General features: G+C 56.2%; 1 protein-coding gene across 7 annotated transcripts in view; it reads left to right on the top strand.

Annotated features, from left to right (window-relative positions):
* SYNPO (synaptopodin) overlaps positions 1 to 26,356 on the top strand; it is a 66,990-nt gene that overhangs the window by 22,877 nt on the left and 17,757 nt on the right. For 5 of the 7 annotated variants that reach the window (XM_075900560.2, XM_089769455.1, XM_089769454.1 and 2 more), the window contains one exon: positions 1,226 to 2,124. In XM_075900560.2, the coding sequence (XP_075756675.2) occupies positions 1,647 to 2,124 (478 nt within the window). In that variant the 5' untranslated portion in view covers positions 1,226 to 1,646. Of the gene's footprint in view, positions 1 to 1,225; positions 2,125 to 5,811; positions 7,009 to 11,375; positions 12,468 to 26,356 lie in introns of those variants that run through there. The other 2 variants (XR_012896394.2, XM_075900563.2) reach the window with 2 other exon arrangements.

Here is a 26,356-nt window from a genome sequence, read left to right as displayed (position 1 = left end):
ATTTAGCACCGGTCTTGAGTCATCAATAGAATCCCATTCAGGGCTTTGTCAGCTCATCCTCCCAAAACCCACAAGGGATGAAGGTAGTGAATAAGAGAACTAGTACAGGCCCAGGCAGAGGAGTGGACTTAACCCTTTCCTCACCGGGCAATGGGGAATCCAGGCACCCAGCAATAACCAGGTCTTCCTCTTCACTTTCCCCTCCAGAATGCAGCTTTCTTGTCTCTTTGTTCCCTTAGGGCACTTAGGGTACATCTAGACTACAGGCTTTTGTCGACAGAGGCTTTGTTGACAGGTACCATCGACAAAGCTTCTATCGACAAAGAGCGTCTAGGCTACATCCAGTTCTGTCGACAAAGCAAGCTGCTTTGTCGACATGAGAGTGTAGACGCAAAGGACAGTGTAGATGCAATAACGCCTTCTGTCGACAGAACTCTGTCGACAAAAGGCATTATTCCTCGTAGACTGAGGTTTACCACTGTCGACAAACCTGCCGAGCTCTGTCGACGTTATGTCTATAGAACTCGGCGGTAGTGTAGATGCAGGTATAGTTTTGTCAACAAAAGTCCACTTTTGTCAACAAAAGCCTGTAGTCTAGACACACCCTTAGGGTACGTCTAGACTACAGGCTTTTGTTGACAGAGGCTTTGTCAACAGATACTGTCGACAAAGCTTCTGTTGACAAAGAGCGTCTAGACTACATCCAGTTCTGTTGACAAAGCAAGTCGCTTTGTCGACATGAGAGTGTAGACGCAAAGGACAGTGTAGATGCAATAACGCCTTCTGTCGATGTTATGGCGACAGAACTCGGTGGTAGTGTAGACGCAGGTATAGTTTTGTTGACAAAAGTCCACTTTTGTCGACAACACCCTGTAGTCTAGACACACCCTTAGAGTCCCAGCACGTCACCATGGCCCTTTGCCTTATATCAACAACTCACATTGGCCCAGGTCATGCCTCAAAGATCTGCTCATGGAAGTCTCGCGATGGAGGGAGGACGGAGATGAGGGGGGATTGCGCGAGGGGATCCTGGCAGAGCCTGCCTCCCTCAAGCCCACCACTTACGTTATTTGAATGAGAGGGGACCATCTGGGTCAGTAGAATTTCTCCTCAAAGGAAGGGTGCAGCATTAGGAGCACAGAAATGCTGCACGCGCTCAGACCAGAGCGGGCCCGTATTGGTCAACCCGCTCACACCTGTCGTGCTTTCCATTTTGTTCCCTCAGGTTCCTTGTCTTTGAAGCTGCCTCATCTGCTTGACGCGCCTTTGGAAAAGGAAAATCCCCCCAAAAGCTTCCTCCCTGACATTTCCTCAGTCTGGTCTTCCCCTCTCCTACTGTAGGAGACCCGGGAACTGCTGTGAAAGACAAAGATCCAAATGGTTTTCAGGAGCACTGCTAAAGACGTGTGATTCCTCCTTGGAAGGAGAAGCTGCCCCTGTTCTCCAGAACATCTGTACTCCAGAAAGCTCCCAGCTCAGGGCGAAGAACAGCTCGAGTCACCGGGACGTTCTCCCCTGTGACGGTGGATGACTCTATAGGGGTGTCCCAGTTCCCCCCGCGTACGAACAATAGACTGAGCGGTGAAACTCGTGGAAGGCCATGAAGCACTAAACCCTGCCCAACGAGCCTGCAGAACGAGCGCACAATGCTTAAAGCTACATTACTGCAGCCTTGTCTCCAACCTCAGCCTAGCCATGTCGGGTCCAGTGACAGGAGCCACTGTGCTTATGGCTTTGGGACCCTAAAGGTGGACCCAGCGGAGAGCTATGGCCGCTTGGTTCTGCAGCAGGAGGAAGAGAAGGAAGAGCACCAAAGGCGCCAGCTGACTGGAGCCATTTACCCTTTTAACCCGAAGGAGCAGGAGGAAAAGACTGAATTGTCGGGAGGAAAATGGAGAGAGCGTCTCCAGCAGGAGAGCTGGAATATCAACGGAGACGTGCTGGCACCCAGATTCAACAGCTCTGGCGTGGCATCCACTGGTGGGTACCCGGCTACCAGAAAGGCCCTGAGGTCTGCTCCAGAGCTGCTTCCTTCTGCGGCAAGCGCTGACCCCAGCCACGAATGGAAAGTGGTGAAGGTGAAACGAGTCCTCATTTCCCCTGCCGGCCAGCCACGGAAAGCAAGTAAGCAAAGCGTCTTCTCGCCCCTATCCCACGCCGCTCTGCTCTGCTCTGTGTCACTCAGGCTAACCACAATAACTCGGGGCCTAACGTGGTATCTACCATAAGTAGAGTGATTTCCACACCTCCTCCGAGGAGAACTCCTGGCCTGCCTGCCCAGACAGACACAGGAAACCCCCCGACCTCCCTAATTGTCTCCCCAGGGGAAAACCCTATGTCATCTTCCCAGTGCCTGGCGTTTAGTGATTACCACACAGCGAGAACAGATGGAAATCCCAAATCTTTCCAAGTGCGGGGGTGGGAGGTGTGATTTACAGGAAGCTGCCATCTCATGTTCCCTGATTAAAGGCCCGTCTGATGGATAGAGCCGCTGGAGTTTCTTGGGTCCTTGTCTGTCCAAGTGTGTGTGAATTCAGCGAGAGATGCCACTGGGTTACCCTCGCTCGGCCACTGCACCCCTCCCCTTAGCCACAGAGCAGACATGCCTCATCGTGGCCTTGTGGGAGGGAGGATGGCTTGTTCTCCTTGGCTTAGTGAGGCTGTGGGTCCTTTGCTGAAGGTACCAGGAAGAAGGCTGGCTCTGGCGGCTTTGTTTTTTTGTGATGCTGTCACCTGTCTGCTTGTAGCAAAGTGGCATGGCCTGTTCATTTCATCCCAGCCCCTGATCAGCTGTCGGAGAATAACTTGTGGTCACAACCCATCCTGGGCTCTGTTTGAGCCCACAAGCTAATGGCTCCATCCCCTTTGGCCAGCTACTCCCATGTATTTCCAGCTGTCATTTAAAAATCAGGTTCTTTATTTTAATTTCCTAATTTCCGACATTTCACTTCCCTCCACGCTCATTCAGCCAGGCTCACCTTTGCATGGCTCTAACAGTCTTTCCTTTCTGGCTCTAATGACCCTTTGAACCACCATTTCAAAATGCAGCCATTTGCCAGGGTTACAACCACCGCCCGTCTGCCCACAACACCTCCACCCTTGCATTCTAGCTGTAGCTACATTTAGAAGCCTGTGGTAAACCAGTGTTCCCTGTGAGCTGTGCACTTGTGCAGCCACTCAGGAGAAACTCAAATACCACCCAGCTGATCAGCAGAGCGCCTTTGTGTTTCTATTGGTGGTGCACATTCGCACATGCTGTGGCGCACATAAAATTTATTCTGCACACGGAAGGAAAAGAGTAGGGGGAACACTGGTGGTAACCCCGTCACAGGATTAGAACTGCTCTTGCAGGATTACAGATCCAGGAACCATTACTTTAACACATTTGCCATCATTCTTGATGGTTTGATGCCTGATCAGTTATTATCTCAATTATCAAATATTGCAAAAGTAGACAGGTCAATTGCACCTTGATTTGGAAGTACCCCTGCCCTCTTCTTATTGCAGCGATCCATATGGGCTTGGCTTTTCAAGGAACTAGTGATTAGGGGGAACTCTGGGTTTGGGTACCTGGCTTGAGAGGATTTAAAGATGCCTGATTTTCTGACAGCGCAGAGCCCCTGCCGTCTTAAAATCAAGCCCCTTTGAAAGACCGCAAGGTGTGCATCCTTCCATATTACCCAAAATGGAGGCCTCTTAAATCACTAGCTGCTTTGGAAACCGTACTATTTGTATGTGTGCGACATTAGCCATTCTGAGGGTAGCAGAGACACCATCGTGTAGGGGACTGTGAGACAGGCCGCTCTGATCGTGTCCAGTCTGTTGTCATTCTCCATTCAGGACGGTAGCTCTGCTTTGATAAACGCCAGGGCGTATTGGCTCCAGCGTCGGCACATGCCACAATTTCAAGCACCCAGCTGGAATTTTAAATCAACTCAACAGGGTTTTATTGGAGACACTTTGTGAGGCCATGGTAAGTCACTGCTGGGAGCCATCGGAATTGCTACGACAACTCATGGGGAGGCCAGGTCCGTGTTTGGATGCAGGATCAGGCCCTCTTGCTTCAGGTGTGGAATAACCTGCCAGAGAAACTGAAGCTTTGTCAAGCAAAGGCCTGATTTGAGCCAGATCCCCCCAGCCATGTAAAAAGTGGGTTAAAAAGAGAGCACAGCTGGGTAGCTTTCAAAGTTTCCCCAGAAGAACCAGTGGGTGTTTTTCCTGTCCCTGATCCATGTCACTGTGGAAGAAAAGGGCTCCCAGAAAAGTCAAGGGACTCAAACCCAAATGCAGCACTTAGCACAGGTGCACCAGAGAGAGGAAGAGACCTGCTGCCATCTGCTGTCTCTTTGGGGGCCTTTGCGAGGTCCCCATACTGGTGTGAGAGTGGAAGGCCCAGCAGAAAGAGGTTCACACCCGGCTCTGGTGGCAGTATCAGGACTGGTATCAGTATAGAGCTAGTGAAGCTGAATCTACTTTTGTTGGATCTGGCTTGAGGCCGGTCGGTGGAGCAGCTGGGAGCAAGGAAGGATTGTGCCACTCCGGCTGCATGCTGTGTTGGGTGAATTTCCCTCCTCGGGGCTGTGGCCTTGGTACTTTCCAGCAGCCTCAGCTTCCCTTTCAAATACACAAACCCAAACCCATGCCGAGAACAGACGCATGCAATGAAATCAAACCGAGGAGTCCGGCCCTCCCATCCCCCCGGTGCAGACGGACACAGGCAGGAATGCTGGCGAGGTGATTCTCGCCCCCGGCCTGGATATATATTTAAAGAATGCTTTTAAACCAACAGATGAAAGAGGCGGGATGCTATTTGGCCAGCGGGCTGATTTTCCTGGGACGAGCGCAGTGAGAAACCACGCTGTGCCTTGCCATTCCCCTGTGCTCAGGGTAGGGGGTTGGGGGCGGGGTGGCTCTCCACCTGGTAGAAATGGCAACAGGGTTTCTACACTGTCCTACAGGCCTTAACCCATCCAGACACACGTGCAGGGAGATCCTCTTTGCGGTCTTAGAGAGCTGACCTCCCATTGCCATCAGCTTACCCTAACCCTAACCCCCCCCCCCCCCGCCCCCCACAGTCTATAAGCTGCTTATCCCCAGTACACCTGCCTGTGCTACTATCCCCATTCTGCAGTCGGGGAACTGAGGCACAACGAGGCAAAGGCCAGGATCCGCAAAGATGGCTAGGCTCCCAATTCCCATTGACCTTAGGCACCTAAATCCTTTTGAGAATCTGGGTGTAAGTGACAAGGTCATACAAGAAGTCAGGAGCAGAGCAGGGAATCAAATCCAGGTTTTCAGTACCCTCACCAGTGGAGTGGAAGGATGCTCCAGTTAGGGCACTATTAGCCTAGGATTTCGGGGGCCTAGGTACAAGTCCTTGCTCCTCCACAGGTGACCTTGGGTAAGCCACATAGTCTCTCTGTGCCTCAGTTTCCCTTTCTGCAGAAGAAAGCCTTGATATGCTGCACATTGTGATATGCTGGTGACAGGGGCCTTATGTACCTAAGACGGCTAGATCAGCTGCTTTCTGTTAGTGGTCTGCCAAGAATGGGAGCTCCTCACACCTTCTCCGACAGGACAGGGAGTTTGTGAGATAATCCCCCCACCCCCTGCCACACCAGAGTAGAGCTGACAGTCCTAAGGAATGCCACCCCCCCCCCCCCCCATCAGTGTGAACAGGTGCAGTGCTGCACATTCTCACCCCCAGGGGTCAGTGCTGAGATTTCATTTCCCACCCCCAGCTCCAGAGTGAATTTGCAAGAGCATGTCATAAGCCCTGGCCCTACAGTCCTATTCTCTAGATGAGGAGACCAGATGAGACTCACTGTGGAATGGCACCGCTTTCTCCTTGGGGCCTGAGCCTCAACCTCTCAACTCAGTGGCTGTTCCGGCACTCGTCATTGGGAGCAGGACTGGGCCCTTAAGGGGCTTTACTGCTCTTTCCAACAGCTTCCCATGGGTCAGAATAGGGATGGGGTTTTCCAAGGAGCCTAAAGGAACTGGGTGAACTCCTGCTGAAATGCAAAGTGCCTAATTCCCTTAAGCCCCTAGGAAAATACATAAACCTGTTTACTTGTATCTGTGTTCGAAGAGGCGGTCACTTCTAGCTCTCCCAGCCAATGGGCATCGTCATGCTGGTGTTATGACATCACACTCATTTCCATGGCAATGGACTGTGATGTCACAGGGACAGGCTTATGACCTCACAGCAGGATCTTGCTGAAGGAGAAGCTGGGCTGGGAGGAGAGGTGCAGAGGGGGGAGCCTTCAGAGGGCTGCAGGCCTATGGCATCCACCCCCAGCTTGGAGACGGGGGTGAGAGAGCCACGCGGTTTGGGGGTGCAGACTGCCCCAGGCCAGGGCTACCAAGAGCAGCCTCAGCAGGCTTCCGGCAAGTGGGTGCTGTGGCCCTCCCCCCACATGTGCCCCATCTCCCTGCAGAGGGAGGACAAGGAGCCACAGCTGCATGGCATGATCCAGTGGGGCTTCCATGGGGACGGCGGGGGGGCGACAGAGTTCAGCCCGCTCTCTAGAGGGGGGTTCCCCTTTGCGCTGCCTTCCAGCCCTAGGCTAAAGCCATGTGGGGTGACCCCAGACCAAGCCCATGGGACGGGGCATGCTGGGGGGAGGGTGTCACAGGCGCCTACATAAGACAAAGCCCCGCAGATTTGCCCCTGTCACACGGGGGCATCTGCTCACCCCATGCCTGGCCGGGGACCCTGGGTGCCTGGGCCACCCAGGAGCCAGGGAGAAACCCGGAGCCAGCCGCCCGCCCCTCGGGGCGGCGCTAGGACCCGGCGGAGCCAGGCGGCTCCGCGCAATGTGCTGGGCTCGCCGAGCCGCGGGCAGCGCCAGTGCGGGGCGAAGCGGAGCCGCGTTGACAGACGCGGCCAGTTGCTGACACCCGATCCCGGGCCGGCGGGGACGCGCCCGGCTGCTTAAAGCGCCGCGGCGGGAGGACGCGGGCGCAGAGCGCAGGCAGCCCGGACCCACGCGGGACGGCACCGAGGTAAGGGGGCTCCCCGGGGGCTGGAGGGAATGTCCCCAAATCTGAGCCCGGGGGAGCCCCGGCTGCGCACCCCCCCCCCGTCGCCCCGCTACTCCGCGGGGACCCCCACTGCCCCCAGGCGGCTCGGAACTTCGCCTTCGGGGCGGGCTCTGCAGAACTCCCCGGGGATTGGGGGTTTTTTTTGGGGGGGGGAGGATTGACCCCCGCGCGTGTGGGACACAAGGTGCATCCGGGGCGGGCATGGGCCGGGCAAACCCAGCTGCAGACCTCGGAGCCGGCCCTAGCCAGGTGTAGACACAGAGTTGGCCCCCCTGTCTGCAGAGCGTCCGCAGAGGATCGGAGGGTCGGCCCGGATCCCGTCTGGCCCTGCTGTCTGTTGCACAAGGACTCCAGTTGCTTTTTCTAACCCCTGTGCATTTCTGGGTCGCTGTGGTTAGGTTCAGAGTCCAGGCTGGGGCTGCCAAGCCCAGCTGTCTGTAAGGAGTTGGAGGCATATGCCTTGCCCCGTGTTAAAGTGGCAGGTTGTGTGAATGGATCGGTTGATTGGATGGGCTTTTGCATGCCCCAGCTCCACAGGGCCCCCTCCCTTACGGCCACCCCACACCTGCCTAGCCCAGACTTCCTCTACCCTCCGGTTTTCCCCTGGCAGGGGGCTGCGTGGGGAGGATTCTAGCTCCAGGCACACCACCTTGCGTTGGAGACGGGAGGTCTGCCTATTTGCACCCTGCGGCCAAGGAGATCGCTTACGTATGTTCCAAAGGACGTTCAAAAATACCAGCCGACAGTCCCCCGTTAGGTCCTGTCAGGCAACAGGCACCAGTAGGAACCAGCAGTTCTCTCCAGCCGCTCCCTGGGCCCTGGAGTCACTAGCCAGAAGCGGCCAGTTGTCCCGTGGCTTTGTTGTCCTGTGATACTCAGACCTAGGTGGTTCAGGAGCCACATGAGGGATCAGTAAGAGATCCACGGTCAGGTATATTTTTTCTCGGATATGCTGGCCGAGCATTATTATTTTATCAAGTACAGTTGGCTAGTAACATAGGCACAGCATCCTGATTGGTTAATAGCAGAGTCTGGTTAATAATTAAATCACACGCTGTTTTCATATCATGCTGCACAGAGTGGCAGGAGACAGTCGGCATGTCACTGCCCTTGATCCTGGCAGTCCGGGATGTGGCCTGGCGTGTGTCGGGTCCCCAGAGCAAGGATGGAGACTTTGGCAGGCTGGATCGAGGGGAGGGGTCCCCCTTGCATGCCTGCTGGCCCCACACACAGTTTGCTGGATTCCAGTTGTGCTCACCATTTGGGACCATCCTCCAGGTCTCGCTGTCATGGCCCGATCAATTCAACAGAGATCCGACTCCAGTGCACATGGAGCCAGGCCCTTAGGATACTGTAGCAGGACCCCCGGACTGAGTGTTGGAATAACGGGGTTGCTGAGAGTCACTGAACCAAACTGCACCTCCTGACTGTGATGGAAACCACATTAAACCGTGGGAGCTGCCGCACTCCCCAGCACCCCGAGTTTCCAAAACTTTTGCCCCCAGGGGAGTTTGCTTCCTGCTGTTTGCTTTTCTAAACTGTAGTGCTGAGTTAGGTGCTGGTGTGAGGTGCTCAGGGCCAGCCCTACCATGAGACGAACTGAGGCGGCCGCCTAAGGTGCCAGACTGCAGGGGGCGTCACTAGGACCCAGAATGTAGAAAATTGTGTCTGCTGCGGGTGCAGATGTATTCTCTCTGCCCAGATGCACAGAGCTGGAGGAGTTACAGTAACAGATGGCCACACTCAGGGCTGAGAGAGGTGTGCAGGGCATCAGTGCCTGGTAGAGTACAGCCGCTACCAGTTTAAATACAGATGCTCTAGCCCACTGGTTCCCAAACTTTTCGGCATCACGCCCCCTTTCTGATTTTTGAGAAACCCTCACGCCCTTCCCCCCCCCCCCAAATAGCAGCAAAACGTGGGGTGGGATTGACAAGGAGTGTGTGGCTGGGTCACCTCATGCCCCCCCCCCCCGAATTTCTTCATGTCCCCCAGTTTGGGAACCCATGCTCTAGCCTCTGCACCCATCAGCCTGCCAGACCCCCAAAGTTTGCTGCTTCTAGACCGGTTGTGTCCCATGTGGAAATTTCCCACTGGTTTAGATAGAGCATGTGGCACTATTGGTGAAGGCCTACTGGAATGCTTGTGGGTCAGGACATAGGAACTAAGTGGGGGGCAGGGACTTCTCGGGGGTGTGCTGTGATAGCTATTGATTTGTCGAGTCACTCTGAAGCTTTAACTCATGTGGCAGGACGCAGTCCCCAGCTTTCATCCATTTATTTATATTCCTCCAACATGTCATTGTTGTGTAAAGGCATTTTCCTCCCGCTTCCACCTCCTGTTGTCCAGGTGGAAAAGGAAGCTGGATGCTCCCGCAGGTGTCTCAGCTGAATTCATCACTGTTGGCTCCAGGGAGATGTGGCCAGACCCCTGTACTCCACTGATTCTCCAAACAGAGCGCCAGACACACCTGTGCTGTGTCCCACCGAGAAACAGGGAACCTACCCAAGGAAGGACAGCGTGGGCGAGGCTTTCCCAGACAAGTTAAGGTTGAGTTTCCTTTGGGTCAGTGGAGTTTTGACATCTGTAGGGGAGGAAGAGTTGAGGCCAGAAAAGGGATCGAATTGTCATACTCAAAGCAGAACTGAGAAATACATATATTGATTTGGTTTGTGGGCAGAGAGTTTCACATCGCCGTAGTTAAGGTGAAAGGTCAGTTGAGTTTCCTGCCAGAAAATCTGCATTCATTTCCTCCTTGTCACACACTCAAAACATTGGAGCAAATGTTTCCCCTGGTGGTTTTAGACGTGGCCTGGTGCCCAGTGGGAAGCGGTGGTGCCCAGCATTGGTGCTCAGTGGGAGGTTTTTCGCTCAGTTCTCAGGGGCTGGTGTCACCACTGAGCTGCCCAGCGGGTCCCACTGCGAATCCATTGGAGAGCTGAGCCTGTTCGCCACCGGATCTTTTCCCCGGCCGCAGGTTACAAGCTGTGTCATGAGATCACTCAGCCACATTAGGTCACATTCCTGGTGTAAAAGAGCCAGCCTTCACAAAGGACAGCTCGCACCTGATACAGTCCTGTGGTTACCAGAATGGAATCCAAGCGCTCCGCTTGTGTGGCATTGTCTGGGAAGTTCCATCATCGCCGAGTAGGTACAAGCATTGTCAGAACCTGGGGCACAGAACCCGGCCAGCCCCTGCTCTTCCTCCACCTCCCAGCACCCGAGATAATCCACTGGGAGGAAAACAGGAATCGTCTGAAGAGGGATTCTTCTTGGAGGGGGTGAGCATCTGGGCTAGGGATGTAAAAGTTTAACTGGTTAACCCATACGCATCAGCTTATCGGTTAACCTTCCCTGTTAAACTCCCTGCTACTGTGGGGAGCCCATGGGGCTGGCGATGCCAGCCACCCCTGGCAGCCCAACAGGGCCAGCAGCCCACAAAGTGATTAACCATGTAACCAATTGAATTTCAATCGGTTACACGGTTACAGGATTTAAAAAAAAATGTTTCCAGCCGTAATCTGGGTGCATTTGGCTGGGACTACATTTCATTGCATCAGTCTGTCAGGAGAGCCGCTGGTCTAGCGCAGCTGCTGGTCGTGGTAAGCAGCGAGGAGCCGTAAAGCCGTGTTTCAGAAGTAGTTGCTGTGGCTGATTTATCGCGGCTCACGCGGAAGAACCCTGCCCTGATGCGTCGTGTGGGTCAGCGACGGAGCTTTGTCTCCGTGCTCCCTCCGCTCCACCGGCCGGTAGAGCCACTGCCACTGGTGTATCCCCTGCCTGTGCTGCTGTGCTGGGAGGTGCCGGGGTTGTCGGGTTTGGACAAACAGCTCTCCATTGGCAGCGAGGGCTGAGTCTGCGTTTCCTTTGTTGCACCCTGCTAGCAGCGCTGTAGCTGGAGTTGGATCCATGCCCTCTCCCCTTGGTTGTTTGGAGTCAGACAGCGTGCTCAGTGCAGTGTCATTTCCCGAGCCCGTTTCCATCCCACGGGGCCTTTGAGGAGAGCTGTGCAGCTTTGGGAGGGCAAAGGCACCCGATGGGAGCAGGATATTGGTGGGAAACCGACACCAAACCTTGCTGAAAATCACCTGTCCAATCTTGGGCCGGGGGGTTGATGTGTCCTGTTCCAGCCCCTTCACACCATTGTATTGACGCAGGTTCACTCCGTGCAAAGGCTTCCCTTTTGGGGACAGAGTGCAGCCTGCCCTTTGTCCAACCGGCTCACTTCCTCTCTTCCCCACATGTGCTCCACCCTGGGCTGGTTTAGGGGCTCTCCAGTGTTTCCACAGCACGGATGAGCTCAGCTGATGATATTTAATGTAAGTCTCTGGGCTTCAATTGCCGCCAGGGAGGTTTAAGTTGGACATTAGGAAAAACTTCCTGCCTGTCAGGTGGTTAAACATTGGAATCAATTGCCTAGGGAGGTTGTGGAATCTAGATTTTGAAGAGCAGGTTAGAGATGTACCTGTCAGGGATGATCTAGATGGTTCTTGGTCCTGCTGTGAGGGCAGGGGGCTGGACTTGGTGACCTCTTGAGGTCTCTTGCAGTTCTATGATTCTACACCTTGTGCCTGGGTTTGGTGTGGTCCTTTGAACAAAAGAGTGGGGGTGAGATTTCCCCCTGCTGTTTCCAAAAGGCCTTTGGCAGGGACAGGCAGAAAAGCAACAGAAATGGCTTGCCCCCCTGCTGTCAAGCGCTGGTCAAACTCCCCCTGACATCAGTGGGACCAGAATCTCTCCCTTGTTGGACACAGATATCCACGTCCACTGGGTTTGACACGGGGCGCCTGGCTCACATGGAAGATTGCAGTCTCAGGCAGGTGGACCGGACCTCCCCCAGCTGGTGTCTTGTGTCCTCAGTCACCTGAGGGTTTCCATTTCCCTTTGCAAAACAGCCCTTTGCAACCGGACCTGCCCACTGCTAGCTTAGCTGAGCCGGGAGGAATTCTGTGTTCTCTTTGGCCGCGCAGAGGAGGGAGCCCATAAAAGCCTTTCTCAGCTGTGCAGGAGCAGGTCACGTCCTTGCTGCAGAAAGGTCGTCTCTGATGGAGCAGTCAGAAGCTGCTAAGCCCGGAGCTTTGGGGGGCGTTGCTGGAAGACGCGCGCGTGACATTTGGAAACCGAAGGAAGTGGTGAAGTGACAAGTGTCTTTACAACCCAGCTTGCCCAGCGACTCTGCTGCCCGTCAGGGGCTGTCAACTCCCCTTCCTCATGCTCAACAACCCGACCGGCCACAAAGCAACCAAACAGACCCCGGACGGCAGGTGGGGATTGCAGCCCGGAGCTGGGAGGAGACGAGCCGCCCCAGCCATCCCCAGAAACCCTATTCCTGGGCCAGGACTGGATGTGGCTCTTTTGTCTCACAGGTTAAATAACCGTGACGCAGGGCTGACTTTGAGCTATGGAGAGGGGTGGCGAGGCAGGTAAGAGGAAGGCCCCTCCTGGAGCTACAATGTTGATGGAAGGCAGGGTGCTGGGGAGTAACAAAATGAGCCTGTCCCGGAGCACAGCCCTGGGCGAGGGAGGGAGGTGTGTGCACCAAAGGGCAAAATCCCACTGTGCCACTTGTGATGCCAGGGGGAAGGGCGGCTTGGTCGGTGGGTGCTGGTGACGTGGTTGCGGCTTAGGGGTGTAAAAAGGGGGAACCGGAGTAATCCGAAGAGCCAATCATAATAGAATAAGAACCTTTAAAACTGCCTCTGGAGGCAGACCCACGGGCAGAAAACCCGGCTGCATCTCTGGCAAGGTGGGAGTGATAACTATAGGAACCACGAGGGCCATTTAAACAGGATCCCTAGTGGGAAGGGAAAAAACGTAAAGTACCTTTTAAAAGCTGGGAATGGACAAAGCGAGACCCAGCCATGCCGGAGAAGCGGAGCTCTCAGGGGAGCCAATTCAGAGTCTCTCGATCGTGCTACTGCCTGTTAATAGCAACCGAGGGGGCCTTTCGGGCTCGCTCACTAGTTCTGGGGAAGAATCTGCCATTGGCCAGCGAATTCCCGCTCGGGCCGGTTGGCAGCTGCCCTGTGAAGACCTGTCCCTCTCACACACCGATATCCAGCATCACTGATACGCGTGGGCACATGAAGGGCATAGCCATGCACTCCGGTCAAGGGGGCAGAGAGCGAGGTTTTCAACTAGCCTCCGCACAGGGCCGGGAGCCAGGAACTCCTGTGCGTTTGCTCTGGCACGTCTAATAAACCATCTTGCTAGTCTTTAAAGTGCTACATAGTCCTGTATTTTGCTTCAGCTACACCAGACTAACACGGCTACATTTCTATTACTGAGCCAGCTAGTGACTGACGTCAGAACTGGGGCCTCGGACAAGCCACTCAGAGAGGAATTTTGAAAACTGGCCACTGATTCTGCGTGGCTTGAGTCCCCTCCCCTGCGAACTTCCTGTCATGGCCCCTTCCTCCGTGGAGGTGTGTGAGGCCAGCTGCCCACCAGGCCCAGGCTGCGGGAAATGCGCTCGGGTACCGCCACTTTTAGCCATCCTAGGAAGGGTTTAACGGGGCTTTTCTGTTTCCGATCAGAGACATGCCACAGCCTGTTCGTCCCCCTCCAGCTGGGAGGCAGGGCATTGGTGCCGTTCCCTGAAACAACGGCAGAGATCAGGCCACCTTCTCCAGTGTGGGTGCGGTGGGCCGATTTGGAGACGCCCAGGGCCTGCGTTCCATAAGAGCTGGTCCCCCAGATCTCCAGTGGGAGTCAATGCAGGGTGTCTGCTGCTCTGCAGGCCCCTAGAGGTCTCCAGCTGGCTGCTCCGAACTCAAGCCACCCAGAATCAGTGGCCAGTTTTCAAAATTCCTCTCCGAGTGGCTTGTCTGAGGCCCCAGTTCTGACGTCAGTCACTAGCTGGCTCAGTAATAGAAATGTAGCCATGTTAGTCTGGGGTAGCTGAAGCAAAATGCAGGACTATGTAGCACTTTAAAGACTAACAAGATGGTTTATTAGACGTGCCAGAGCAAGTGCACAGGAGTTCCTGGCTCCCGGCCCTGTGCGGAGGCTAGTTGAAAACCTCGCTCTCTGCCCCCTTGACCGGAGTGCATGGCCATGCCCTTCATGTGCCCACGCGTATCGGTGATGCTGGATATCGGTGTGTGAGAGGGACAGGTCTTCGCAGGGCAGCTGCCAACCGGCCCGAGCGGGAATTCACTGGCCAATGGCAGATTCTTCCCCAGAACTAGTAAGCGAGCCCAAAAGGCCCCCTCGGTTGCTATTAACAGGCAGTAGCACGATCGAGAGACTCTGAAATGGCTCCGCTGAGAGCTCCGCTTCTCCGGCAGCCTTGGACACGCCATCACTTGGATGGGTTCGGAGCAGTTCAGCATGAAATTCACAAACATCTGGAGCCTGTGGCTTGTTTCTCAGCAGCTCCAGCATTCCACAGCCAGATTCCTCCTTTCTCCCTCCGAAATAAACACCACGAGGGTGACCCTGCTGCAAAGGGAGCCCAGACCGTCCCTGGCCCCTCTCCAGCCCGTGTCAGCTTCGCTGGCTGGCTGAGGAAACGTTGCTTCCCTCCTCTGTGCAGTTGCCAAAGCAAAGCCAAGGCAAATGTTTGTTGCATTTTTTTATAAAAAGAGATGATTTTGACCTCCAGTGTCCTCGCCTTAGAAAGACTCATCATTTCCAGCAGAAAAGAACCATATGTTCTTTCTATCTTGCCTTGCATAGCCTAGCCATGCTCGCCTTCTGGCAGGCTCAGTCCAGCTCTCTGACGTCCCATGAGAGCTTCTCTTGCCTTTCTGAGCCCGCTCTACAGAAGCACATTGAAGAATCCAGCTCCAGGCAGGAGACACCATGGCTGAATTGGCCCCACCTGACTCCTCTCCCCTCCCCCGTCCCAGCCTCCCCTCCCTGCTAGCCCTGTAGGAGCCACTGAGCCGATGCTCTGGTGCTGTCCGTTTGAGGGAGAGCTGCCTCTCTGATCGCAGCGCGGACGGGCAGGGAGCGCCGCACTGGGGCCGCAGAGCTACCGAAAAGGAGCTGGTTCAATCCTTTGTGGGACCCGGGGCAGGAATTTGCAACCTGTCAAACCGAAGTCGTTAAGCTGGGGAGATGGGCGGGGGGAGTCAGAGGGGACAGCAGGGACCCAGCTGCAAAGTGCATGATGGAGCTTGTCAGCATGGAAGTTTTGCTAAAGCCCCGCCGAGCGCCCTGCCTTTGGAGTTCACAGTGCGCCATAAATCTGCCTCTTGCGGTGAGCAGGGGAGAGAGAGAGCCCGTGTGTTCGTGTGCTAAAATAACACGGGAAGGGCTCTCGTTCCTCCGCCTGTGCGGCTGCCAGAGAGGGGCCAAATGATTCAGCCTTTCCCTTGGCAGGCAGAGCATATCCGAAGGAACAGAATCAGACGCATCCATTAATTGAGTAACAGCGGAAGGTGGGTGGCGGTGAGTTGTCTGGCAGCCAGTTTGCTTTGGGTTTTGCCCGGTGCAGATTCTGGAAAACCACCAGGATTTAAAGACATAGACAGAATAAAGAGGATGTGAGGAATGTTGCCTGGTGTTGTGGAAACAGGGACCGTGTTGAGTATGGCTTAGGAAATGGACAATGGACGATGCTTGTATATAAAGTCCACCGTGTGACCCCAGGTTGTGCCTTTCTAGAGAGGAATGTGGTAAAAGGGGGAAATTCCCCTTGATTCACGGTGTAGGGAGATGCTTGGTATGAAAGAGGGTGAGAAATGCGCTCTGCTCTCCATCGGACTAGTAAGAAGTGTGCTGTAGGATCGCTGTGTGGGGCAAGAGAAGAATATGTGTAGGGGTGTGCTTTGGGCATAGGTTTGTGTGGTTGGGGGTGGGGTGCAGGAGGATGTGAACTGTGGGGGTGTGCAGGCCGGGCGTGTGTGGTGTGGGGAGGAGTGTCTGTGGGAGGTGTGAGTTTGTGTGCACGTCTTTCTTCTGGGTTTCTATTAGCCACCGGAAGCCAATGTCAGTCTGTCTAGCAGAGAGTCTGTGCGTCCTCGCTCATATCGGGGCCAGTGGGGAAATTTCAACCTTTAGCAACATCTCGCCATCAACCACGGTTTCTCAAAACCATTCCCGAATGTCATCCTGCCTCTCAGCTGGCTCTGGTGCGCACAGCCAGCCTTCGCGCTGTAACAGCCGCCTCCCTCGCTCGGGCTGGCGCCCAGGCAGGCGAGTATCCTTCCGGGGGCCCGACTGCGGTTGGGCCCCAGGCAGAACGGGGACCTACCTCTCCCCCTCAGAAAATCGGCCCATGGGACGGCGCCGTGGACCGTGTGGATTGAGACGGGGTCTCCTTATTGGCTTTGGGGAGCGCTGAGCCAGGTTAGGGCCGGTATCAACCCTGTGAGGGCAACGCCATTGGAATCCGTGGAAATGCACCGGAGATGAAGCCGGCCCATTGCGGCAGGGCTCAGGAGACGGCGACTTCCCCTGCGTGTCAGCCTCTTCCCTGGGGCAGCATTAGCCAGGGGAGGTAATGAACCGTGACTGGGGTCTGCCAACACCGGACCACATGCTGTTCTTTCAGAGGAGAGCAGCTACTCAGCCCTGAGCGTGGGATGGACAGAGGAGAGCTGGGATTCCTCTGACGTGCCCCCTCAGCCTCTCCCATTGCTAGCGACGGCAGAGGTCTCTGTTGTGTCCGCTGGGCCCTGCACCACCCTGGGCAAGCTGTTCCTGCCTAGAGGGGAGACATGGATCCCTTCGGACGAGGCTGAGATTTCATCCCCCTGTGCAAACAGAGCTCAGGGCGTCCACCTGGAGAGAGCCGAGCTGGCCGCTAGGTGCTGGCTCCACGCAGATCCATGCTCGCATGGCTCTGGCGCGTGGAAGGCTTGGCGGTGGGGGAACCCTGCCCAGCTCACCGTCAACACCGCCCGCAGCAACCAACACTGTTTTGCAGGTTCGACCGGGGAGGGCCCAGAGTTGGCTGGGACCCCTCACCCTGAGGAGTTGGATCCCGTTGATAGCGTGATGCAGAGAGGATGTCCCCTGTTCCTCGCCTTCCCTGGCTCAGGCCCAGCCCCTGCCATGACGAAAATCAGGAAGGAATAGCAGGGAGAGTGTGGCAGGGTCGAGGCGTCAGGAGGGGAGAGGAAGAGAAGAGACTGTGCGTGTGCGTGTATGTGTGTGCGCGCATATTCGGCCATATGATGTACACCTAAAAGCACACGCGTGTGCAAACAAGCGCAGGAGTGTGCACACACGCATACCCCGATTGCATTCAGAGGCCTGCCGCCCACTAGCAGCTGTAGACGAACTGTATATGTTTCGATGTGCGTGCACTGAGCCCTCCCCTAGGGATTTCCTGTTTGCCCTGACGTGACAGAGGCTCTGGGGACGATCCTCCAGCCAGAGCCCGACAGTGTTTTCCTGACACAGGAGATGAATACGCAGGGGTGGGACGTCACCTCTTCCCTGGGTTTGGCTTGCGTTGCCATGGGGACGGAGGGGGAGAGTCCACCACCCCATCTGTGGAGGGCCCGTACCACAGCTGAGCCAAAGGCACTGCTGGGGGAAACCTGAGACACCCCCATGGTGGGTGCTGAATAGACACTCGCAGCGACTTGCCCCAGGCCCATCTCTCTACAGCACGAGCACGCACTGCTGAGGCCGGGTTTCTGCTACATGAAGCATCTGCTGCCATAGCCCTCGTGCTGGTCTGGCCTTGGGTCGAGGGGAGAAGTGCCCCTTGAGATACCTGTTGTCTCACACACAGCTGCAAAGTCAGGCAGACCTGCTCCCTGCTGTCTCCCTGCCAGCTGGTCCCGCTGCCCACACAACCTGCTCCGTCACCCGTCAGGGGTCTCCCTCCCTTTAGGCTCTGACTGATACTCCGGTACCATCTGTTGCAGACCAGGGGCAATCTTCCCTCTCATCTTTTCCATCCATGTGCAGATTTTTTCCATCCATGTGTGGAATATTTTTTTCTACGTGCATGACGCATGTGCAAATGTGCACCACCAATAGACACACCAACCTAGCTGTGGGCACTTTGCTAATCACTGGGGTAGCATTTGAATCTTTCCTAAGTGGCTGCCCAAGTACTCAGCTTACAGGGAACACGGCTCACAGGGGTAATACTCCGGGCTGTTCCCCTGCCTAGAGCTCTCAGCCCCATGTGGCCCTGCAGCAGCAGCTGCTGTTCCTGCAAGGCTGGGGTCCCTTCCCAGGAGAATTCCCTGCCAGGTCTCTGCCCAGCTCCTGTTTGCTCGTCCCCTCATGTTTGAGGCTTCTGGGGCAGGTCTGGCTTTCACAGCATTGTTTTGTGGCATGGGAATGCACATGTCCCCATAGGGCGGTACACCTCCCTGCCGGAAATGCTTCCTCCTGGCCCGAGGCCCAGTTCAGTAGTCCCAGGCTTAGCTCACACCTAGTGACCATCTTGGAGCATCCCCTGGTGGTTTGCAAAGAGGAGCGTTCTCATTCGCCCTGACTTGGCCCAGTGTCCCAGCTCCGGAAAGCCAACTGCAGCCCCACCCGCCGCACAGGCTGCGAGGTGAACACGGGGTGAATTGTACACTCAGGGAATCGCTGACCTCACGGGAAAGGGTTACAATGGCCTTGGCAAGTGGCCCCACGGGGAGTCAGACAGACATCCTGAAGCCGGGAGCTGCCCACGCAGGGCCGGGCCCAGTCTAGACTAGTGGAGGAGACCAAGGACAAGTTGGCACAACTCATTGGCCTTCCTGGGACGTAGGACAAAGATGGTCTTGCAAGCACGTTGGTCCCGGGTGCCCCTGTGCGTTGCGGATACGGCGGGAAGTGCCGGCAGGCCGGTAACCTGTAACAAGCCGCAGGATCTGGGCCCCATTGTGCACGGTGCGGTACGCGCACGGACAGGGCGTCTTGGATTCCTAACTCACCCCGCGCCTCGAAGAGTCCCACTGCTTCCAGTCTCCAGCGCTGCTCATGGAGCCGTGCGTGAAAACACGGCTCGGCAGGGTTCGGAGGGAAACCCAGGCTGAGCAAGGCAGGAGGGCTGTGCTAAGAGGGGGCGTTGGCGGGGGCAGAGCCCAGTGCGCTACCAGAGCGTCGAGGCTCGCCTTCGTTCAGTGACACGGTGTCCGCAGGACGTGAAGAAGCTCAGTCTCCCGCAGGCAGCTCCCAGCGGGAAGGCGTCAGCCACTCCCATGCCCCTTGCTTGGCTGTCGCTGCGCAGGGCCTGCGCGGCTCTCCAGGGGGATTGAACGACTTGCTAGGAAACGAGGCCTCAGCAGGCCGGGCTGTGCCAGGGGATTCTCCGCCAGGGAGCTGATGCTGCTTCGAGAGGTAGGTTTGTGTGGGGTGGAAAAGGGATTCGCCGCTCAGACTAGCGTTCCCTGGCTGGAGGCCTCTGCCTGCCGGCCTGGAGCTCTCTGGGCGGGTTGGCTGAGCAACGCAGCCCTTCCCTCGCTGGTAGGCCCAGGGGCTGAGCCGTTGCTCAGAATAGCCTGGAAGGAGCCCAACCAGCACAGCAGTCAAGAAAATGAAAAACACGTGAAACGAATGGGAGTTCACAGCAGACGTGATCAGAGAAGCTGGACTCAGTGTCAGCAATAGCCCGGAGCATCCCTGCCAGTGCTACGCATGGAGTTCCCTTTTACACACACACACACCCTTACAATCCCCTACCACACACACGTGTGCATGGAATTCCCTTCTACACACACCCTTACAATCCCCTACCCCACACACGTGTGCATGGAATTCCCTTCTACACACACACACACACACACACACACACACACCCTTACAGTCCCCTACCACACACACGTGTGCATGGAATTCCCTTCTACACACACACACACACACCCTTACAATCCCCTACCCCACACACGTGTGCATGGAATTCCCTTCTACACACTCACTCCCTTGCACTCCTACCACACACATATGCACACAAGGAACTCCCTTGCACTCCTACACAGACAGGCAGACACACACATTCCCCTCCCCTATACTACTACAAGCACACGTGGAACTGCCTTACACTCCTATTGCACACACATGGAACTCGCTTGTGCTCCTACACAGACACACCCTCCCTTACACTTCTACGTCCACACACGCGTGTGCACACATAGAACTCTCTTGCACAGCTCCACAGACACACAGTACCTTCCCCTCCAGCTGCTGCGCACACCTGCACACGGACCTCCCTTGCACGCCTGCTCACGGCCATGCACACACACACTCTGTAGGTCAAACTCTGCCCAGTTAGCAAAGGAAACGGCTGCTGATTGATGGCGAGAGTGCCCAGGTCCTATTCAGCCACTCTGTGAGTTAAAGGGGAGCGGGGGTTCCCCTTACTGCCGGCTGGCCCAAGGACCAGTGCTTAGCTTGTGCGGGGTGGGAGGGGGGGAGAACAGGGTGGGCAGGTAGGCAGAGCACGGGGTGGGAAGAGCCTTGAATCCTCCCTCCCATATTTGCTCATCTCCATAGCTAGCGGGGAGCCAAGTGCGGGGGTGGAGTTTTGCCGAGGGGTGAAGTAACACAGGGCAGGGGCGTGTCTCTTTAAGTACCAGCTGCTGCCTGGAGTCCCTTCTGGGGGTGCAGCCACGTGCCAGCCCTTCCTCAGCACTGCGCCCCCCAGAACATGCCCCCACTAATCTGGGCTGCGCAGACTAGAAGGGGAGAGCCAAGAAAAGCCCCTTTATTCACCCCTCCCCCCCGCATCCCCAGCTCTTATGCTCCTTTTCAGCTCCCCTCCCCCAGAATGCAGGCGCTCTGGGCCAGGAGCCACGCCCGGGCAACGGGTACCCAGCACATGCCCGCAGGAGCCTGGCAGAGTGGCCCAAATTGTGGGCGCCGGCAGTTTCCGTGTGGGATGCACAGAGAGCCCGAGGCTGGGCCAGAGCCCTTGGGGCTGCTGGTCTCTTCCTTTGGGCGCGCTGTCGCAGCGGCCTGCCCCGCTCTGTGACCCAGAAGCACTCAAGCACGCCCCCAGTTTTACGCACCTACAGGTGGGATGGACGTGTAAGGGCTTTCCTGACTTGGGGGCGCCGGGTCGGTAGCAGCATCCGATGCCTGGGCCCCCTCCCTCTGGGCGCCAGCAATGCGGGGCGGTTACTAGGGAGTCAGCAGAATAACCTTGGAGGAGAGAGCGGAGCCTGTCCAGTTGCATTGAGGCGCTTTGATCCAGCCCGACAGCACGAGGCTGCGGCTGTCAGCCAGATCAAACCGACGGGCGCCCACGGGGCTCCCAGCAGGGCCCGGCTCAGAGCGCTGTCCTGACGGGCGTCCAGCGAACCCTGCTGCTCTGCGCAACACGCAGCGTCACCCCAGCACGATGGGAAAGGCTGGGCGAAAGACCGAGGGAGTTTGGAGCCTTGGAGCCGGTGGGTGGGAATACACCTGCCTTTCAGCTTGGGAGAGCTCACCTGCAGTCTGGAGCGAGGCCGCCCATCCGAATCGCTAGCCCCTCGTCCACGGCCACAAGCACGAACCCCCCGTCCAGCCCCGCTCCTGTTACTGCTGCACCTTTGTACTGCGGGAGCCCTGACAGGCCTCAACCAGCTCGAGAGCGACCCCTCCGTGCCAGGCGCTGTACAACATAAAGAAAAGGACCCTCCTACCCCGAAGAGCCACCCTTCCAGCAGGGGCAGCAGGCGCTGCTGCGCCATGGCCCAGGGCTGGAGTAGCAGGTGGGGGTTTCCTCTTGGCCGAGTAGGGGGGGAGGGCACTCAGGAGTGAGGGGCACTCAGGAGTTTTGCCCCGCTCTGTGCCCAGATCCAGGCAGCGGTTTGCCATTTTAGTCAGCCGTCGCAAATATCTCAAGATCAAAGAAACAAGCCCAAAAGAGGCCAAGGACGGCGCGTGGAATAGGGAGCCTTGCGGGAGGGGAAGGGGAGGGAGGAAAAGACTTCAAAGGTGGCAGGTTTTCATCTTTCCTCAGTGCCTGGCAGCTCACAGGCCCCCAACTAACCGCCGTAGCAGGCTGGCTCAGCCCCAGGCCGGCTCCGGGGAAGGCGGGAGGAGAGATGAACCGGTGTGGAAGGTGCAGACGAAGCCAGCGTCGCTCCCTCAGATGCCCTTGTGCTTTGTGCTGCCTTGGGCTGGGTCCCGTGGGGTAGGCGGCGTGGCCAGGCTGCGAGGGGAGAGAGAGGGGGGCTCCTGGAGTTCTCACTCAGGTTGTCCACAGGCCAGTTCACAGAGCTGGGGGGGAAGGATAGCTCTGTGGTTTGAGCATTGGCCTGGTAAACCCAGGGTTGTGAGTTCAATCCTTGTGGAGGCCATTTGGGGCAAAATTTGTCAGGGATGGTACTTGGTCCTGCTGTGAAGGCAGGGGACTGGACTTGATAACCTTCCAGTTCTAGGAGATAGGCTATTTCCATCCCCTCCACTGGAGCTTGGTGGCCCCACAGTTGCCAGGGGAGCCAGCCTCAGCCTGCAGGACTTTCCTCCCTCTGGGGTGTGACAGCAAGGATCTGTAATGTCCAGCAGGCACAGGAACGGCCAGGCAGGGGCAGACCCACAGCGTGGTGATCTCCAGCAGTGGGCTGTGCTCAGAGGACAGGTGTGATGGTGGGGGAGATGCCTGCAGGGGACACTTTTGCCTGCCCCACCCAGAAAGGCCCAATCCTACTGCTTCTCCCTCAGCAGGCCTGGCCGGGCGGCGAGGAAGTGGTGTCTTTTCTGGGACCCGCCCCTCCACCTGCTGAATATCTCAGATGGATGGGGAAGAGCAGGGTGGAACGTGTGATGGTTCCCTGAGCTGGAAGTCCCCTCCCCCGTTAGCAAGCAAAAAAAAAAAAAAAAAAAATCCTCCCAGCTGTTGGGCTGGCCCATCCCTTAGTCATCTGAATTGGAGTTTGTGGCTGCTGGTGCCTCTCCAGCTGGCGACCCTGTGTGACGGGGAGAGCGCGCGCGAGCAGAACCGGCCCGGGGGAATGGAGCCCAGCTGTCAGCCGGCATTAGCTGCGTGTTTCATCTACAGACAGTGCCTCCCAGACACCCACTGACCCTGGCTTCCAGGCAAGCAGCTGTCGGAGACGGATTCTCAGCTCCTCCTGCAGCTCCCTGGGAGTTGCTTCCTTCATGGAAGGGTCACCAGGCCAGGCTCACGGGGGAAAAGGGTACCATGGCAAGGAGGAACGTGTGCCCGTATGGTCACATTGGGGCAGGCACCATTCCCTTCCTCTGTCTTCAGGAGCAGTCACCTCTCTTCCCGGCCCTTCTTCCCCAACCCTCCTTCCCTCCATCCGTCTCTCTGGGTATGTCTACACTACAGCACTATTTCGAACTAACTTAATTCGAATTAGTTAATTCGAACTAAGCTAATTTGAATTAGTGCATCTAGACCTAAAAACTAGTTCGAATTAGCATTTTGCTAATTCGAACTAGCATGTCCACACTGAGTGGACCCTGAACCGGGGTTAAGGCTGGCTGGAAGCAGTGCCGGCAGGGCATCAGAGGAGGACTTAGAGCGTGGAGCTGCTGTCTCAGGCTAGCCGAGGGCTGTGCTTAAAGGTACCCGACCCCCACCCTGGACAGACAGTTCTCAGGGCTGCCCCGCTTGCAAAGCAGTCCTGGCTTGGAGTGCCCTGAGTGCCCACACTCGGCACATCACAGCACTCGGCCATCAGCCGAGTCCGGGGCCGGGAGGGGGGCAATAGAGTTTCCCTGGTGTTGGCCAGAGTGGCCACCAGGGAAAGCTGGGGAGGGCTAGCCTCCCACTAGTTCGAATTAAGGGGCTACACACCCCTTAATTCGAACTAGTAAGTTCGAACTAGGCTTAGTCCTCGTACAATGAGGTTTACCTAGTTCGAACTAAGCGCTCCGCTAGTTCAAATTAAGTTCGAACTAGCAGAGCGCTAGTGTAGCGCCTATGAAAGTTAATTCGAACTAACGTCCGTTAGTTCGAATTAACTTTGTAGTGTAGACATACCCTCTGTTCCTCACACTTTCATTCTTCCTCTCCCTCCATTTGCATTGCGCTGTCCCTCCTCTCGGCTTCCAAGCACCCCCTTCTGGGATCCCTCCGCGCTGGGTGCCCTGACACGACTGCTTCATCGCCTCGGACTCCACCTGCAAGGGAGGCAGGTGCTCCAAAAGCAGAGTTGAGAGCAGCCCATGGCTACACAAAGATTGACTCAGCTTCTTTTCTACGGCTCGGGGCGCTGAGCCGGGATCAGAAGAGAAGGGGTTGTTGCCCAGGGCATGTAACTGCATACAGTTGCATTAGATCCTAGCATGACAAAGATGGCAGTTGGCTGCATCTTTTGGCTGAAGAAAGTCCCTCTCGGGACCTTGCTAGCCATAGCTGAGTGCAGCCAGCATGACTTTGATCCCAGTGTGGGATGGGAACTCGGAACTGGGAATAGTCTTTGACCGAACAGACGCTCTGCAAGGTCCGCCTCCTGTCCCGTTCTCCAGACTAGGAATGTCGTTTCTTCGGCTGTAAACTTTTTACGACTGTGCTTTGTTTCTGAGGTTTCCTCTCCTCAGATGGGTTCAGTCATGGGAGTTTCAGAACGTTCCTGCCTAGGAAATTGCTCAGCCAGAGAAAATGCAGCCCATGTAATTCCACCGCCTTTGGGGCTTTGCTCACAGCTTTTGTTCTGACCCGTTTCCAGCCTTTTGTCCAACACTGCAAGAGTGATGAATGGATTTTCAGTGGGTTAACACTCATGCAGCTGGTGCATCTTCCGCACTTTCATGGACTGCGAAGTGGGTGCTCTTCTAGGAATCCGAGGGGTTAATTAGGTTGAACTGCTGCTTCAGGCTGCAAGGGATGGGCGAAAACTTGTGCAGCTTTCCTGTCTAATGCTGCCATCTTGTGTTGCCTCGAAACCAAGCTAAACATTGCATCGGCAGGTTACTCATCTGCCCCAAGGCTTCCCCCCGGGTGCTTGGGTGCCATTTCAAGCTAGAGCACGGTTTATTTTCCTAACTCTATCCCTGCTGTGATTAGCCACTTAAGAGCAAGGGGAGATAGTCCAGAGCCGGCCAACTTCCTGCTCGGAGCATGTTTGTGCAGAGAGGTTGAAACCAAATGAACTGCAACCTGAAACCTTTTGAAGCCTTTCAATAAATTCCTTTCCAATACAGTCACCGCACCCAGAAAGCAAAGCTTGGCGCACGCAGGCAGAAGAAGTTGGTTGTCTTTGCCATCTGGTTTTCAAACTCGCGGCGAGGAGGCAGGAGTTGGGCCTTTTCCGTCTTCTCAAAGGCAATGCATGGTCTGAAAAGGCAGCGACATGCGCACCGGGTGCTTCTTTCTACAGAGAGCCCTGGAAAGTCCTGGGAGCTAATGTGAGCTACTAGACTGCAGCAGCTGGGGTACGGTTCCAAGAGCAGGAGGTTTCTGTTCCAATTGCTGTCTGCTTGTTTTGATTACTGGATGCCTGCTAGGTCAACTCCACTGCAATGGAGAGTTATCCCCTTCTCCCCCCATCCCTTGGAGGGTAGCCTCTGGCCATGCACCGGCAGGGGTGTTTGAAATGGCACCTGAATCCAAGTTTTCCAGGCTTGGCAAAACTTTGGAGAATCTTTTATAAACTGATTCCCCCACCCAAGTCATGGGCTTCCAGCTTTTAGCCAGGACCAGAAATGCAACAGCAGTAACAGCACAAGAGCAGCTATTCCTGCAGGTTTCCAGACCCCAGTGCAGCCAGGGAGTGCTGGAAAGCACCCACGGCAAACTGCCCGGGTTCACCTGCCGGGCCTGTCTCTAAGCCCACAGGGTGCCGATAAGCATCCAGGCCTTTTGTGCTTCTCTGGACCAAAGCTCTGGAGCGTCTCTAGGGAGCACAGCCTCACTTGGATTTATAATCTCTCTCGTGTGGGTAGCCCCAGTCAGCTGGGACAGGCTGCCACCGTGGCGAAGGCAAAGTCCTAGTGTAAGTGAGCGGGGGAGCTGTGATGCCGGGAGCAAGATCGTGCACGGCAAGAAACTCCTCCAGGTTTGAGAGGGCTGCCCAGCGGTGGTGTACGGCTGGTGTCAGGGCTGCAGATAGCAGGGTGCCCTCTGGGGGGTCTCTCCGCGGGAGTGGAGGGTGCACATCACCTCCGGCTGTTGCGTCTCTCTTTGCCAAACCAGCCCGTAGGGTCTGTCTATGCTGCAATCAGACCTCTGCAGCTGGCTCGGGCTAGCTGAGTGGGGCTCAGGCTAAGGCGCTGCTTAATTGTGGTGTAGATATTTGGGCTGCAGCCCGAGATCTGGGACCCTCCCAGGGTGCTGGAGTCTGGCGCCCAGCGAGTGGAGTTCTATGCCTGAGTGGTCGCAGCGGCCTGGCATTGATAACCCAGGAGCTCCGGCCAGATTGTGTTGCTAAGACGTTCCAGGGCTCGTTCCTCTGTGTGTATCCCTCCCTGTGGCAGGAACGGCCCTTCAGACCCTCCCGATGCAGGAGCA

Source organism: Pelodiscus sinensis, chromosome 16 (assembly GCF_052426305.1).
Source record: "Pelodiscus sinensis isolate ZL-2025 chromosome 16, ASM5242630v1, whole genome shotgun sequence".
Classification (NCBI taxonomy): domain Eukaryota; kingdom Metazoa; phylum Chordata; order Testudines; family Trionychidae; genus Pelodiscus; species Pelodiscus sinensis.
This window is presented reverse-complemented; position numbering and strand designations above follow the sequence as displayed.